Raw genomic sequence first — 18,502 nt, 5'->3', positions numbered from 1 at the left:
GTCGTAAGTCCGAATGGTCGTAAGTCCGACATAGATAAAAAAAAAAAATCAAATTTTTTTTTAAATAAAAAATCTACAATGAAATACAGTACAGTAAAAGTAATAAATAATGAGGAATGGATAGTGTGACTGAGCACTTACCTTTAATGTAGTCAGCTGAATGCACATGGGGCCCCCATAATTTTCTAATTATACATGGAGACTACATTAACTGGAAACGTTTCAGTATAGAAAATGCGTGCGTAATTTGAAAAAAAAAAAATGGTCACACCTGCGGTAGTCGTAGTCGACGATTAGGCAGAAATCGACAGTGGTAAATTAGGAGTCCTGGCTATTGTATATATATATATATATATATATATATATATATATATATATATATATATATATATATATATATATATATATATATATATATATATATATATAGATGAATAGATAGATAGATAGATGAATAGATAGATAGATAGATAGATAGATGAATGAATAGATAGATAGATAGATAGATAGATGAATGAATATAGATAGATAGATAGATGAATGAAGTAGATAGATATATATATTTATATATATATATATATATATATATATAGTATATATGCAAGTAAATCACTGTAGGTGCGCGTGATCTAGGTATATGCTGATAACCACAAGGAAAGAAGAAAACAAGAAGTTCCCAAGCGCTTTCGTGTAATTCACATCTTCAGGGGTGAGTACAGACTAGAGAGAGTAATACAAATCAAGGTGTATATATACAGAGGAGGGTGAGACCAGGTCCACAATGGTCAGGTATTAGGTAATGACCCTACTAATCTTTAAATAGCACACAACGGTTGGTGGTCAGGTCAGATGGTCAAGTGACCCGGCCTTCTCACCTGATCACAAATCTTCTTAATTACAAAATTGTCCAGCTTGTACATGCCGTTACTCAAATTCATGTTGAATGCTTCGGTATGTTTAATAAGACTAGATTTTATGATGTTCCTACTATCAATTGAATTACATGGTAATATTGAGGAGGCATTATCCCAGTCAATGCAATGCTTGTTATCCCTCAAATGAACAAACAGAGCATTGGATTCCTGGCCTGTCCTAACACTGTATTTGTGTTGTTTAATTCTAGTTGCAAGATCTTTACCTGTCTGGCCTAAGTAAAACATATTTCATTCCTTGCAAGGAACTTTATAAATGCAACCAATTGTGTTGTTGGGGGAGTTCTTGATTAACATTTGTTTAACAGTGCATGAGTTTTTAAATGCCACATTGACGTTCCAGGTGTTTAGCTGTGCAGGAATGTGTGAGAAATTTTTGTGAAATGGTAATATTAAGATATTCTTATGGTCATGGGTGGGCTTGGGATCAGTTCTATAAAAAGTTTTCTTAGTAATGTTTAAGCATTTGTCTATGAAAGATCTAGGGTATTTAAGGTTTGAGCCAATATTATATATATATTTGTTTTCCTCATCGATGAATTCCGGACTGCAAATTCTCTAGGCACGTAAAAACATTGTTGAAAATACTGACTGTTTGACTTTATTATGGTGGGCAGAATAATAATGAATGTATGAACACACATTAGTTGGTTTTCTATAAATACTGAACTTAAAAGTGTTACCTATTCTGTGTATCAGACAGTCTAGGAATGGCAATTTACAGTCTTGCTCTAATTCCACAGTGAATTTGATCGAGGGGGCTAAGTTGTTAAGTTGGTCCTCACATTACGCGGTTAATGTAACCCGGAGGGTCCCGCGGAAAGTGAGGAACGCGTAAAGTGAACAACATAACATATGGGATTAATTGAAATGGAGTCCAGGCCGATCCCCAAACTCCACTTTTTGACGACACACAACTATGTTGTAGTAAAAATATTATCTTAACTTTATGATGGTATGAAAAACAAGTAATATAGAAGAGGTTAGGTTAGGAAAGATAAAGGTTAACATAGGAAAAATAAAGAATAGGTTAAAAAACTAAAAATTTTGTGGAACACTTACGGTAGTAGAAGAGATGGGTCGGCATACGGGGATGGAGGCTGGTTCCGAGGCAGAGGGCAGATTACTGGCCCTCAGGTGAATCACCATTACTAGGTGAATCATCATCACTGTCACTTACAGTTGTCAGGGCTTCCCTGACAAATCCCTCAAAGTCAACTTCACTGTCACTATCACTGGCTTGGGCTGGCTGTGGTGGGTTGCGGGTGAAGAAATCTGTTATGCTTTGCTGATGGCTGGCGTTGATGTTGTCGTGATACACCTTGATGTACGGCTCCATAGCCTGCACCAGCCGGTTATGGAAGACTTCATAGCGGTCATCGTCATTGTCGCGGGAAAGGAAGGACTTCATCTTCTCTGCACACTCCATGGCCCCCTTAATATCACTATGACTTAAATTGTGTTCTTCGGAGACTGACGCACCTTCTTCCTCCTCTTCACTGACGTGTTCTTCTTCCATCATCTCGTCGGCAGTCACTTCAGGATCTCTGATCACCTCCAGGATGTCGTCGTTGGTGGTCTCGGAGAAGCCTGGAACTGTAACAGTCTGCGCAGCTTCTCTGGCAAGGTCCACTGCTACTGCAACATTCTGAACCTCACCAGTCACAGATTGACTCCTCCTCTCACCTGGTATTCCATGCAACACATGTCTCCATGCGTGACGAATTGTAGCAATAGACAGCTGATCCCATGACTCCACCAAGATGTCCACAGCTTTCTTGATGTTAAATATTCTCCAGAATTGTTTGAAGAGTATTTTTTGCTGTTCTAACCGTTGTTCCTCATCTTCGTCGCTCTTGCTATCGGTGGTGGTGTCACTCAGGTCACGCAACTCTTCCCTGGTGTTGGTGTAGTCGTTCAGGAGCTGGAATTTTTTTGTTGAGAATGAAGCTTTCACATTGCAAATCAACTCCTGGTCCATGGGCTGTAATATAGACGTAGTGTTGGGAGGAAGGAAGACCACTTTTACGTTGGGGTGACGATCTAACAGTAGGGGCGAGTGTCCTGGTGCGTTGTCCAGCAGCAACAAAATATTAAATGGGACATTCTGTTGCTCACAGAATTTCTTTACATCGGGAACAAAACAGTCATCAAACCAGGAGAGGGACAGTGTAGAGAACATCCATGCCTTACGTGCTGTCAGCCAGTGGACATTTAGCTTGGTCATGTCCATGGTTTTGTAGGCGTGCGGCTTGCGTGCTGTGTGGATCACCGATAACTTGAGCTTACAGGTACCGGAGGCATTGGTGGCAAACAGGACGGTGATGCGTTCCTTCTGCATTTTCCGGCCCCGAATCCTGCTGGCATTCTTCACAATGTAGGACTTGGAAGGTAGTTTTCTCCAGAAAAGACCAGATTCGTCCATGTTAAACACCTGGTCGTCACTGTACTGTCCTTCCTCCATAATCTCACGTAAAAACGGAGGAAATTCCCGAGCCGCAGCACGATCAGCACTCGCTTCTTCACCACCAATGTTTATATTGGTGATCTTGTTCCGGATCTTAAACCTCTGTAACCACCCAGAGGAAGCAGTAAAGGGTTTGGGCTCTGTAATTCCCATCTTTCGTGCCACTGCCATGTACAGTTCACGTGCGTAGTCCTTCACAGAGCGCGTGTCGACCGCCATGTTCCGTCGCGCCTGACGCACCAAGTACCTCACAAGTAATTTTTCTGTCTTGAGAAGCACCTGGTTGTGAAAATACTTGATCATAGAAGCACCTGCAGACTTTGTGATTTTCATGTGCTCTTTGATCTTGGCTGCATCCTTCTTGATCGTGCGAATCGTAGATTCGTTGACGCCATGCTGGCGCGCGAGATCAACTTGCCGTGTTCCTTTCTCCAAATCTTGAATAATTTGGTACTTCACCTCGTAGCTTAAGGAACGTCGTGTCCTCTTTGGCTTAGTGCCGCTGGGTCCAGGTAAGGAAAGGTTTTTCTCTGGGGGTGGTGGTCCGGCGGAAGCCATTTTACGGAACAATGGATGCGCGTTAACACGGAGTGGCCTTGAGGGATGAGACTGTCGCGGCTAGGTCAAGCGTCGTCTCTCCTCCCTCCCTCCCTGCCCCGGGTGGACACGTCATAATACTTTAAGCCAATTACAGCTAGCAGCAGAGGAGGGTAGGGATGCATGGCCAATCACGGGTCTTGTACGTCATATGACGTCAGTGATAACGCAACAAAGACACACTGCGCAACCTTACCGCGCCGCTTGCCCAAGCGGAGGGAGGAGGAGGGAGAGGCAGGCAGGCGGGCAGGCGGGTGGCGCGTGGCGCGTGGGGAAAATCTAAAAATAGCGTCGCGCCAGACACTCTCCGCGTAATGGCGTTCGCGACCGCGAAATGTGAAAATGTTAGGTTCTGGCAAGGCACCGCGGTAACGGTGAAACGCGGAATGCGGGACCGCTTAATGTGAGGACCAACTGTATATATATATATATATATATATATATATATATATATATATATATATATATATATATATATATATATATATATATATAGATAGATAGATAGATAGATAGATAGATAGATAGATAGATAGATAGATAGATAGATAGATAGATAGTATCCCGCTTAACGCGGTCAATAGAACCCACAGGGTACCGTGTTAAGTGAAAACCGCGCTAAGTGAACAACAGAACATATGGGATTAATTCCAATAGAAACTGGCCCGACCCCCAAACTCCATTTTTTGATGACACACAACTATGTTGTAGTAAAAATTTTATCTTAACTTTATGATGGTGTAAAAAAACAAGTAATATAGAAGAGGTTTGGTTTGGAAAAATAAAGGTTAACATAGGAAAAATAAAGGTAAGGTTAGAAAACTGAAAATTAGGTGTAACTTACGGTAGTAGATGAGATGGGTCGGCATACGGGGATGGAGGCTGGTTCCGAGGCAGAGGGCAGATTACTGGCCCTCAGGTGAATCACCATTACTAGGTGAATCGCCATCACTGTCACTTACAGTTGTCAGGGCTTCCCTGACAAATCCCTCAAAGTCAACTTCACTGTCACTATCACTGGCTTGGGCTGGCTGTGGTGGGTTGCGGGCGAAGAAATCTGTTATGCTTTGCTGACGGCTGGCGTTGATGTTGTCGTGATACACCTTGATGTACGGCTCCATAGCCTGCACCAGCCGGGTATGGAAGACTTCATAGCGGTCATCGTCATTGTCGCGGGAAAGGAAGGACTTCATCTTCTCTGCACACTCCATGGCACCCTTAATATCACTATGACTTAAATTGTGTTCTTCGGAGAATGACGCACCTTCTTCCTCCTCTTCACTGACGTGTTCTTCTTCCAACATCTCGTCGGCAGTCACTTCAGGATCTCTGATCACCTCCAGGATGTCGTCGTTGGTGGTCTCGGAGAAGCCTGGAACTGTAACAGTCTGCGCAGCTTCTCTGGCAAGGTCCACTGCTACTGCAACATTCTGAACCTCACCAGTCACAGATTGACTCCTCCTCTCACCTGGTATTCCATGCAACACATGTCTCCATGCGTGACGAATTGTAGCAATAGACAGCTGATCCCATGACTCCAGCAAGAAGTCCACAGCTTTCTTGATGTTAAATACTCTCCAGAATTGTTTGAAGAGTATTTTTTGCTGTTCTAACTGTTGATCCTCATCTTCTTCGCTCTTGCTATCGGTGGTGGTGTCACTCAGGTTACGCAACTCTTCCCTGGTGTTGGTGTAGTCGTTCAGGAGCTGGAATTTTTTTGTTAAGAATGCAGCTTTCACATTGCAAATCAACTCCTGGTCCATGGGCTGGATTAAAGACGTAGTGTTGAGAGGAAGGAAGACCACTTTTACGTTGGGGTGACGATCTAACAGTAGGGGCGAGTGTCCTGGTGCGTTGTCCAGCAGCAACAAAATATTAAATGGGGCATTCTGTCGCTCACAGAATTTCTTTACATCGGGAACAAAACAGTCATCAAACCAGGAGAGGGACAGTGTAGAGAACGTCCATGCCTTACGTGCTGTCAGCCAGTGGACATTTAGCTTGGTCACATCCATGCTCTTGTAGGCGTGCGGCTTGCGGGCTGTGTGGATCACCGATAACTTGAGCTTACAGGTACCGGAGGCATTGGTGGTAAACAGGACGGTGATGCGTTCCTTCTGCATTTTCCGGCCCCGAATTCTGCTGGCATTCTTCACAACGAAGGACTTGGAAGGTAGTTTTTTCCAGAAAAGACCAGATTCGTCCATGTTAAACACCTGGTCGTCGGTGTACTATCCTTCCTCCATAATCTCACGTAAAAACGGAGGAAATTCCCTAGCCGCAGCACGATCAGCAGTCGCTTCTTCACCACCATTGTTTATATTGGTGATCTTGTTCCGGATCTTAAACCTCTGTAACCACCCAGAGGAAGCAGTAAAGGGTTTGGGCTCTGACGTTCCCATCTTTCGTGACACTGCAGCATACAGTTCACGTGCGTAGTCCTTAACAGAGCGCGTGTCGACCGCCATGTTCCGTTGCGCCTGACGCACCAAGTACCTCACAAGTAATTTTTCTGTCTTGAGAAGCACCTGGTTGTGAAAATACTTGATCATAGAAGCACCTGTAGACTTTGTGATCTTCATGTGCTCCTTTATCTTGGCTGAATCCTTCTTTATAGTCCGGATCGTAGATTCGTTCACGCCATGCTGGCGCGCCAAATCAACCTGCCTTGTTCCTTTCTCCAACTCTTGGATGATGCTATACTTCACCTCGTAGCTTAAGGAACGTCGTGTCTTCTTTGGTTTTGTGCCGCTGGGTCCAGGTAAGGAAAGGTTTCTCTCTGGGGGTGGTGGTCCGGCGGAAGCCATTTTACGGAACAATGGATGCGCGTTTACACGGAGTGGCCTTGAGGGATGAAACTGCCGCGGCTAGGTCAAGCGTCGTCTTTCCTCCCTCCCTCCCTCCCCCGGGTGGACACGTCATAATACTTTAAGCCAATTACAGCTAGCAGCAGAGGGGGATAGGGATGCATGGCCAATCACAGGTCTGATACATCATATGACGTCAGTGATAACGCAACAAAGACATACACTGCGCAACCTTACCGCGCCGCTTGCCCAAGCGGAGGGAGGAGGAGGGAGAGGCAGGCAGGCAGGCGGGTGGGGCGAATCTAAAAATAGCGTCGCGCCGGACACTCTCCGCGTAATGGGGTTCACGTACCGCGTAATGTGAGCACGTGAGGTTCTGGCAAGGCACCGCGTTAACGTGGAAACGCGGAATGCGGGACCGCGTAAAGTGAGGGTTAACTGTACATACTTTTTTTCTGTTTTTCCAAGCAAATTATTGGTCATTTTGAAATATATTTTACATATTGACAATATATAATGCAGTGCAGTGTTGATTTAAAGAAAATAATCTTGAAATACACCAAGAGAACTAAAATTTTATGGATGAAATGGTGCCATGTGGTGACTTCTCTTCCACCCCAATGCCTTTTCTTCTTCCTTCTCCTCCACCCCCATTCTAATTCCCATCATCATCATCATCATCATCATCATCATCATCATCATCATCATCCAGGAGCCTTCTACATACACACCTCAAAGTAAGTGAACTTTTCTACCATTTTTGTTGAATTTAGGAAATTTTCGGTGAGCTGGAACCAATTACCCAAAAACCCATTGAAACAATGGTTTCGGTTAACGAACGACCTTCTGGAACGGATTGAGTTCGTTAATGGAGGGGTCACTGTACTTTTGTTTTCCACTAATTAGTGGTGTGGGTGAGGGATCCGAAATGGAAAGTGGCCATGTGCTGTCTGCAAGAAAGGTGTTGGCAGCAATTCAGTAATGTGCAACATGTGTGGAAGGTTAGTACAGTGGAGAAGATAGCAGATTGTGGGTTGTTGCTGACTTTAAGTGTTCTGTATATGTAGGTAACCCTGTGCCTGCAGCAAGGCAGGAGAAACTATACATTGCATATAATATTATGTCTCTGAACTGTTTTGATGAGTTCTGTTACCTGGGTGACATGATCTGGCTGGTAGGGGTGTTGAAGACTGCTTGGTTGCAATAGTCATTTTAGGGAGGTGCTGCCTATATTGACAGCAAGAGGGCCATTGTTCTGAATGAAAGGAATAATGTACTGTATGTGGTTAGTGTGAGAAGTGTGATGTTGTATGGTAGTGAAACATGGGCAGTTAAAGAAGATTACATTGAGCTGAAATGAGAATGGTGAGGTGAATGTGAATGTGTAATGTGACACTTTTTACTTTTATCCTCTTCGCCACTGATATCGGCTTGTTAGCCGCTTTTGGGCGATCGGGTCACGACTCTTTCCTTTTTATATATTCTTTTCACCAAAAGGTCGGCCTTCGCTACGCCCGGGCGATCGTCACGCTCTGTCACAAGATTGTTGGTAAATACTGGGCATGCACCGCTCCTGAATGTACCTGAACCCGCTTCCAGTGTTGGTCAAGTCTTCTTGAAAGAGCTCACACTCGGTGCCGGCCACAACACTTTCTGGTAGATTGTTCCAAGAGTTTACAACCCCTCAATTCAAAAGTTTGCCCCTCACGGTTTTCCTCGGACTTGGCAAGGCTTCTTCAATCTTGAGCTAGACCCTCAGGGGCGAGCGTCCGCCAGCTCCAAGTAAGGACACACCAACTGAGTAGTGCCCCTGAGATGCTTATAAACCTCAACTAGGTCCCTGCCCGCCTGTAGTATAAGCTAGGCAAGTTCAGGCGCCCAATCTCAGAGAGGGGTAGCTGAGATGCCGGGGCAGGCACCAGCCAGGCCCTCCTTGAACATTTTCAACCAACTGACACAGTCCTTAGCATATCTCGGGGACTAGATGGTGACAGTACTCCAGATGGGGGAAGCACTTCACTCCTGAAGATCACACGAGGGACGGACTGCCTAGATATCTGAACGACCTTCTTATAAGACCCAATAATTTATTTGCCTGATTTACCTTCTTCTCACAAATGGCCTGAGAACTTCAGCTCATTGTCAAATATACACACTCTGTGGCCCTTCTCACACACAGTCTCAACTAGTACATTTTCTTCATCCTGTTGGGACATATGGACGCCCTACCGCTGGCACGCCCCAGGTGCATCCTCTACACTTCGTGACATTGGAATTCAGCAGCCATTCCTTCTGACCATTCCTGGAGCCCACAGAGGTCCTTCTGCAGCTCTTCACAGTCCTGCTTATTCTTAAATTTCCGAAATAACTTGGCCATCGGGCAAACATTTGTATGGAGGAGTACAACGTCAGGCATATCATTTATGAAATCAAACAACAGCGGCTCAATACACTACTCCTGCGTAAATTCTGCTCTGTTACAGGTAGATGACGATTTCGCCATTAATCACCTACACATTGCTTGCGGTCATGTAGAAAGTCTTCTATCCACGCCAGGACATTTCCAATTCGCACTCCTTCCAGTTTGATTTTCAGTCAGGGTACACTGTCGTAAAGCCTTTGGCAAAATTCTAGGGTAAATATTGGTTTATATTACCACCCTGCTCTAGAATATGGGGTCCAACATCCAATACCTTGAGCAATTGTGTCAAGTAAGAGCGCCCCGGCATAAAACCGTATGGCAATCTTACAAGTGCTGTTTCAGAGTAGATGTTCCAATGTTGTACCCTGATAATACTCTCAAGTACTTTACATATTATGCTGGTCAGGCTCACTGGCCCATAGTTGTTCGAGTGCCCATTTCTTCTTGAAGATAGGACCTACACATGCCACTTTCCATTCACTTTCGGGGACCATTTGTTCATCCAGGCATTTACAAAACAGAATCATCAGGGGCTCTGCGTTTCTGTTGCACAGCTCCCCTTAGCACTCTAGGATGAATCTGAGGTCAGGGCCGTCCAGGACTTTTATGGACCTTAGCTCAGATAGTTTATTTCTAATACCCTCTTTCTGTGAACACAATGTGGGTCAGGGGTACAGTCGAACTGCCTGTCCTCAAACGAGAAGGTTAGTTGCATCCTCAGCACTGATAGTGGTTGTTCAATGCCCTCAGCTTTATCTCGGCTGTAATCTGTGAATCACCCATCTTTCAAGCCCCAGGTCTGATACTTACTCATGCTTAATTTCGACTTTTGCATAGCGGGTAAACGCTCTTTGGGCTCTTGACTTGGACTCGCTGCAACCAGCCTTTTGGAACTCCTTTTCAGCCCTCCTACACTTATCTTTGCTTGGTTTCTGGCTCTTGCATACATCCTCCTGTCTGTTTCATCGCTTGACCCAACCCACGCCTTGAATTTCTGGCTTAATTTTGCCAGACCGCCGCAGATGGTTCATGTGTAGGGATCCTCGTATTCTAGAAGCACCAGTTTGGTCTTGTATATATTTATCGACTAAAATGGGCCATTTTACTAGTTATGATATTCAGCTTAGTGTCTATGCTTCAGAATTTTAATAAGTCAGGCCAGCTGATACCTCATCATCTCTCTTCCCCTCATCCCATTGTACTTTGTAATATTGGCACCTTGGCCTGGCCTTATCTTAACCAGTAACAGTTAAATCTGAATGACAACACTGTATGGTGACTGGTAGCTAACTGGGCAAGGTAGCCCAGTTTGGCCACCATACCCTCCTCAGTTTGTTATGATGAGGTCAAGTGGTTTGGGTGTTTGTTCCTCTGTAATACGTATGTCGGGTCTCTCACATGTTGGAACAGAAAATTATCTCAGAGTTTCTACAAAAAAGAGTAGCAGGATTATTCAAGCCATTCGGGTTGACCTGCTTCAGTTGACACCATAGTTAGTAAAGTCCCCCATGATAAGGAGGTACGAAGGAGCATCGCCGCATTGTTTATTAAGGTTCTAAGTTCTTTGATTTAGTGGGCCAGCTAGTTCGGGATCTGTAGATACACCACTACAAGTCCTCCTTAATTGACTTACATCACTTGGACTCAAAGACATCCTCTCCTTGTACCCTCGCCTGGCTGGCTCTAAGGTCTTGCCTAGCGAGATAACTACAATTCTCCTGCAGGATTCTTGAGTTAGGTTCGTAAATGAGTCATATCCAGCAATACTGAACCCACATTCCTCTGGGTCGATTCTCCTGTTCTTGTACAACAGTTCTACAACTCCTACAATATCTGGTTGGTGTACTCTTAGTAGTGTTTCAAACTCTCCTCTTATCAAGGAACGTGTTCTGCATGACATTCAAGCCAGAATTTGTTCTCGGTAACGTCTCTGCTCTTAGTAATAAACCCGCCTCCACCCACATTCTCAGAAGCTGCAGCATTTGCTAAGTACACTGTATTTTTGCAGGTGTGGTTAAAAATGTCATTGTTTACACGGCGCTGCCTCCTGTCCGTAGGCTGAGCTGGTGCCGCCTCCCGGTGGGGGGTTGAGGTGGAGGGTGCACTGCTGCCCCTGGCCCTGTGTCGGCACACTTGTTTCCACTACCTCCCCCTGAGTATAACCCATGTGCGCTCGTCCCTGCTCCTCGACTCTCCCTCTTCTGTTTCAAGTCCAGCATAGGAAGTTTTGTGTTGTTCTCTAGTCATCTGTACAGCCTGGGTGAATAAATACATCCTCAAATGCCTCGGCCCTTGCTAAGTTTTTGCCTGCCGGATAACTTGCCATTTTTCCTCCCTACCCCTAGTGATCCTGAGGGGCCAGGCTTAACCCCTGCTTTTGTCCCAGCTCACATCCTGAGGGGTTGCTGGAATCTTCAGAACCTCTGTGTAAATATTTTGAAACAGCACCTTTGTCGTGGTGTTTCTCATTCACAGTTCCTCTGCCTGGCTCTCTGGGACTCCAAAACTATTACATTGAAACCTCAAGGCTGGAGCCGCTCCTGGTGTTCCTCCTCTCCCCAACAGTAGGTCCGTCATGACCATTTCTTCGACACACTTTTTCAGAGTCCCAATCTGCTGTAGAACCTGTACTGATTCTGCATTACCCCCCCACCCGTGGCCCTCCTAATACGTCCTCAAGATAGCCCTCTTAGCAACCAATTCCATCTCTATTATTAGCTAATTCTCAGTCTTAGCAAGGATCTCTTTCAACTTGTCTAGTTTGTCAACCAGCAGGGCCTTGCTTCTCTGTCTATTTTCGTCCCTAGAGAACTCTGTTCCCTTATGGATTGCAATCGCTCATTCACCTTTGACTATGCAGCCAGGGCAATACCAGCAACAGCCATCAAGCTTATGTTAGTAACTTCCTCAAACGCTGCATTAGTTAGGCCTGCATCCTCCATATCCGGACGCCTCCCTGCAGTAATCACATACCAAACTCATGGCTGTTGTTGTTGTGTAGACTGTGTATAGATCTACACCTATTTCAAAGAAAATAAAGAGAGAAAAAGTACTTAGCTACTCTCTGCGTTTCCAGGAGTTGTTTGCCTATGCATCAAGGCACACTGTATCTCCCTTGTGAATGGTGTATTGTAGGCACAGTTTCAGTCCTTGAGCATTAACACAATCAACATAAAATAAAATTTAAAGTCTCTGTAAGTAACCTATGACACGACTTGGTTTCAGCTGCATCGGTGCCTTTCCAGCTTGCTTGCTAGAGTCACCACTTTAAGTTATTTACAACTTCAGCGTCACTGGATGACACGCTAAGAATCTATCACTGTGTACACTGTATCTCCCTGTGAGTGGTGTATTATAAACACAGATTCAGTCCTTGAGCAAGCACAAACAAAATAAAATTTAAAGTCTCTGTGGCACCTATGACACTCTAATAGGCTGGCAGTTGTCCTACCAGCCTGATTGCCAATATGTATTCATCACTAAGTTATTATAGTCTCTTCTGCATTCACTGATGACAACTATGAACTGATTTTAACTGAAGGCACAGTACTACACTCCCTGGTTAGTTCTATCACAGCCGCGGACCACAAATTAATCTAAAAAATAAAATAAAATAAAAAAGCCGGTCATGTGGCAGTGATTGTGTGGTTATAGGCCTGTGACCTGGCTGTACCCAACCTGGTGGAAATTGAGTTTTCAAAAATACAATCGTTGCAGCATGAAAAGTCCGACATCGATTTACACTTCACCTCACTAAGACGATCTTGACGAACGACGATCTTGATTTAACTTATGGAATCACTTCGTCCACCATACCGGTCGATGCTTAACACGCTTTGGTTACAGATTTGACCCGCCCGCCCGCAACGATGTAATTCAATAAGCACTGAAAGACAGGAGGCCCTGTTCAGAACTAAGAGGACAGCTTGGTATTGAGAGTCTGGGCAAAGCCCTGCATAGAGACAGGGTGAGATGGTTTGGGCATGTGGAGAGATTGGATGAGACAATTGGGTCTAGAGGAGCATCAGAGCCAGGGGCAGGCCAAGATTAACACGGGGAAAAGTTGTAAGATGTGGCATTAGAGTTAGGAACCAGACAAGAGAGCCCGCAAGAGCTGCTAATCCACACAAGCATGTAAAATGGCCATAAAGTGATGATGATCATGTGTATTTGTAGTGCACCATCCAGTATAAGCATTTTATGCTCAACAAACTAACTTATAGTGGTTCTCTCAGTACAGTAGAACGTCAATATAACATGAGATACGTTCCAAGAGAGGTCGCTTTAAACCGAATTCGCATTAAATTGACGTGTTGTTTCAATGGAATTACTTAGTTTGGTACTTGAGAGAAACACAAAATACTAAAAAGACTGACAGTCTACCCAGATGCACCTCAGATCATCTCCTAGAATAAACAAAACATTGTTTTTTGTAGTATTATGTTAAAACAAACACCCATAAATCAACACAGCTAAAATTATGGGACGTGAAATGGTTTGTTTACTAGCGATCAGCTGATGGGATGGTTTGGGGGGGGGGGAGGTGATATGTTTGACAGTTGATGCCAAGGTCTAGTGCTTATTTGTTTATCTGTCCTTAAGAGTGACTTTTAAGTTTTTCTCTTATAAAATGTCACTGAACTGACATGTTCTAATTAATTTTATTACAAAGGGCTAAAATTTTTATCTCGTGCAAAATATATGACTCTTAATTTAAATTATTCGCTGTCTTGCAAAGATTCTAGCAATGCAAATTATATTCTCCTAACTTTAGTCTGTGATGTTATATAAGATAAAAACTTAAAGCCTAAAACTACCAAACCTTGGCTGGGAAGATGGGGGAGAGGGAGGGAGGGAGGTAGGTGACATGTTTGACAGTTGTGCCGAAGGTCTAGTGAAGTATTTATTTGCTTATTTATGTCCTTTAAATTCAGTTTTTGTTTTTTGTTTTTAAAATGTCACAGAAGTGACCGGGGAGAATATAATTTACATTGCTGGAATTCTTATATGATAGTGATTACAGGTGCTCCTCTACTTCAGAATGTTCAACTTACAAACTTTCAGAGATACAAAAATCATCACTGAGGGCGGTTACCTGCCAGAACAGGTGTTTAATGTGGATGAGACTGGATTATTTTGAAGAAAATTCCAGATAAAACAAACAGTACCTAAGAGGAGAAGAGTGAGCCAGGTTTTAAGGCTGTATTAAAGGGTATAGCTGTACTAAATATCCATAATCTTTTCATTTTCTACAATATGTATGGTATCTACAAGAGTAAAGTTGGACTTACAAACAAGCCTCAGGAACTTAACTCGTTCGTAAGTAGAGTAGCACCTGTAATTTGAATATAATCATGCTATAGTTTGCACTCGACAAAAATTTTAGTAATCATTTAATACATTATTTTGAGTACAGCTTTGCCCTTAGGACAGTGTAGCGTGCCCAGAGAAACATTAGGCGCGAATTTTAAAATGTGATGCGCCAGATTGACTCGTGCAAAATAGGAAAGATTCGCTTTAAATTAAAACATTGTCCTTAATTGTGGGTGTCGCTTTAAATCATTAATCTTAAATTGAATCGCTTTAAATCAACGTTCTAATGCACTGTACTTTCAAAATATTATTTCAAGAAAACTAATTGAATTTCCATGTCACTCTGCTGTTACACTAAAATTTATTCAACAAGTTATGTCATTCTCTGCCGGCCCAGGTTTTCCCCACCCACAATGTTGCACCAGGATCCCAAATACCTTGTTCAAACATTTTCACATTTTTGGGATTAAATTTAATATCAGATTACTGTACAGTGCCACCCTTATTCCTTCAGGTCCTACATTCCTTTTTGGTGCCAAACATTATTCTAATAACAAGTTTTTTCCTTGAAGGTTGGGGTAGTCACAGAACTTGGAGGAACAGGAGAAGCAGAAATAAACACAGCAAGATGTAAGTTCAGTGCACGTCAAGCAGGACAGTACAAGATCTCCATCCTTCTTGCCAATCAACACATTCGTGGTAGCCCTTTTGCTAAGAACTTTCTTCCTGGTAAGTTACTAAAAAATTATATATATACATACCCAGTATATATATATATATATATATATATATATATATATATATATATATATATATATATATATATATATATATATATATATATATATATATATATATATATATATATATATATATATATATATATATATATATATATATATATATATATATATAACCGGTCGGAATTTACTGGGCTTTAATTTCTCACTTGACTTGGGGTTTATTAAAGATTATTAGATGGCAGTGGAAGCGCCCCTTAGTGAGAAATCCCGAACCAGCACAAGAACACTTAAATCTACTAACCAAAATGAATTGTCCGTGACCCGTGGAAGGATAGCGTCTGTGACTGGGATGAATGAGACACACTGTAAAATTTAGACACTTATATTCCCTCCAACACTACAGACACAATCAAATAATGGTACACCAATATATGCACCTCTTAACTTGAACTTAAAACACTACTCTGGGGAATAAAAGTTATACATGATATTGAAATTATTAGAAACTCAGGCAACAATAAATTTAAGGTATTAAGAAATGTTGCTTTCACATATGAAACAGGCCTTAAGGGCTTTCAACAAAATTATATCACCCCAACAGATGCACAATTCCTAACCTAACTTAAACACTACTTTGGGGAACAAAGGTTATACCTGAGATAGGAATTATAAAGAAAAATTAAATGCATTAAAGGAACTAAATCACAGTATCACTCTGGTTTCAATAAGTGATACAAGCATTAAAAAACAATACTATCAAAATTATTTAAGAAATATTAAACTACACACATCAAGATAATATCAGTAACTGAAAGAAATGGTATTAACTACACACCAAATATTATCACTATTATTGAGATGTTACTTGGTCCACCAATACCCGTGAACCATGATTCACCCAACTCAACATACACCCGTGATAAGGGAGATAAAATGTTTCTCTAGGTATCCCCTAGACTCCTGGTCTCAGTGTGTGACCATTAATTTACTCAGATTGCCTCAGTGTACTCTCAGTGCGTCCATGGGCGGGAAGAGAAAACGCCTGCAGGTGATTATGGCCAGTAGGTAATACTTCTAGCTGAACCGAGGGCACGTGGTGTTATGCACCCACGTGGTAAGAACTGATCACCCAATGCTGGTCCTGTGTCGTTTTAGTTGTCGGGAGCACCCGTCCACTCAAGAGATCCTTTGCTACCCGCTAACCAGTGACAAGCCTACACTGATTGTTCCAACGGCGACAATCGCCAATCCTCAATCATCACGGCAGTCTCAAACGGCAGTCAATCTCTCGCAGTCAATTTCTCGCAGTCAAACTCGCGGTCAAGTGGGTTCTGACGGAAACCCTGAAATGAACTCACTGTTAGCTCTTGTTAACTTTATTACTGCCCTATCTAAACCCTGTCTGAGATCGAATGAGACTTACTTGTTATACTGCAATAGTGCAGCACAGGTGACTAGGCCACGTGACTATTTCTGTGGACGGACGCGCAGGGATGTCCTGTAGGTCCAATCGCTTTCACGTGACTGAGGACCAGCCAGCGTCGTGTCTCTCCAAGGCGCTAGCTTAGGCCTAGTGACATATTTTCCGCCTAACTAATAACTCCTTGGGACACCCGTAACATTATTCAGACTGATAAACGATCTATATTAATTCCAAATTCAATAATAGTCCCTTAACTTCATGAATCGCATCATTATTAATTCGGCAAATTACATTCAATATCATATAGGCCTAGTTCCACAACCTCTTGCTATGTGCAGGGAGCGCTCTCTTCCCTCAGATGACCTTGAAAGCTCAGTATCGCCAATGGCGCGGCGTTTGAAATTACACTGAAATTTCTGAATATTACAATCGACCCCCCTAAAAAAATTGTTCTAAGAAACTGCATCTCGCCCCTTTAACGTGCTAAACGCAGCATTCACGTCTTCTCTTCTCCCCTTCTCTCTCCCGCTAATATATATATATATATATATATATATATATATATATATATATATATATATATATATATATATATATATATATATATATATATATATATATATATATATATATATTTATATATATACAGACAGACCCCAACTTACGACTGTTCGACTTACGACCGCCTCAGATTTTTTATTAATTTTTTTTTTTTTTTTTTTTTTCCCTTCAAATGACACACATTTTCTATACCGAAACGTTTCCAGTTAATGTAGTCTCTGTGTATAATTAGAAAATTATAGGGACCCCATGTGCATTCAGCTGACTACATTAAAGGTAAGTGCTCATTCACACTGTAACCATTCCTTATTATTTATTACTTTCACTGTACTGTATCCATTCCTTTTACTGTACTGTATTTCATTGTAGATTATTTGTTTATTTAAAAAAAAAAAAAAAAAATTTTTTATCTACTGTATATCGGACTTCGACCATATGGACTTACCACCATGTCGGATTTATGACCATGTCGGACTTACGAGGTGGATTTGGGTCCCTAACTTAAATGCAAAAGTCTGTCTAATATATATATATATATATATATATATATATATATATATATATATATATATATATATATATATATATATATATATATATATATATATATACAGTTTACCCTTGCGCTTTTTAACGTTTTCATATCGTTCTTGCAACGAACTTTCTTAACGGGATTTTTCACAGCAACGGTGATGTCGTCAGCTATTTTGTTCGCACCCCCCCGCACCTGCCTGACGCTGTTTTAGCTCATAAAATTCTACAAATTACCCAGCCAGAATATAGTTTTTGCTGGAATTCTTATAATTTGTTGATCATTTGAATATAAACAACATATTTTTGCATTAAACATACAATTTTTGATAAATGTTTAATCTGAGTAATATTTATCTTTTGTAAAATAATTTTTTCAAAATATTCTGGTCTTAAGGAATCAGCAATGTCAATTATATTATCTAACTTTAGTTGAGTATTATTTATTAAAATTTAGTGGTTATCCACATCTCTGGGGTTGGTGGGGGGGGGAGGACCACGCGACCATCTGTTACCAGTGAAAATTATTTTTAACTGAAGATATTTGTTTGCTCATAAATTCATACAAATTCGGTCAGAATATAACACATTGCTGAATTCTTATAATTTGGTGATCATTTTTGATATAAACCATATTTTGCATTAAACATAATTTTGTAAATGTTTAATCTGTAAGTATGTTATCTTTGTCCAAAATATATGCATT

The 18,502-nt window shown here is 41.9% G+C and overlaps 1 protein-coding gene across 1 annotated transcript in view; it reads left to right on the top strand.

The window, feature by feature from the left end:
* LOC121863710 (apoptosis-resistant E3 ubiquitin protein ligase 1-like) overlaps positions 1 to 18,502 on the top strand; it is a gene marked incomplete at both ends in the record, with an annotated part of 80,509 nt that overhangs the window by 18,605 nt on the left and 43,402 nt on the right. Inside the window, 1 exon segment of the mRNA XM_042362445.1 lies at positions 15,111 to 15,267. Coding sequence (XP_042218379.1) covers positions 15,111 to 15,267 — 157 coding nt within the window.

The sequence above is a fragment of the Homarus americanus genome, unplaced genomic scaffold (genome assembly GCF_018991925.1).
Source record: "Homarus americanus isolate GMGI-L3 unplaced genomic scaffold, GMGI_Hamer_2.0 scaffold48354, whole genome shotgun sequence".
Taxonomy (NCBI): Eukaryota; Metazoa; Arthropoda; class Malacostraca; order Decapoda; family Nephropidae; genus Homarus; species Homarus americanus.
The sequence above is the reverse complement of the archived record's forward strand: the minus strand, read 5'-3'. Positions and strand labels throughout refer to the sequence as shown.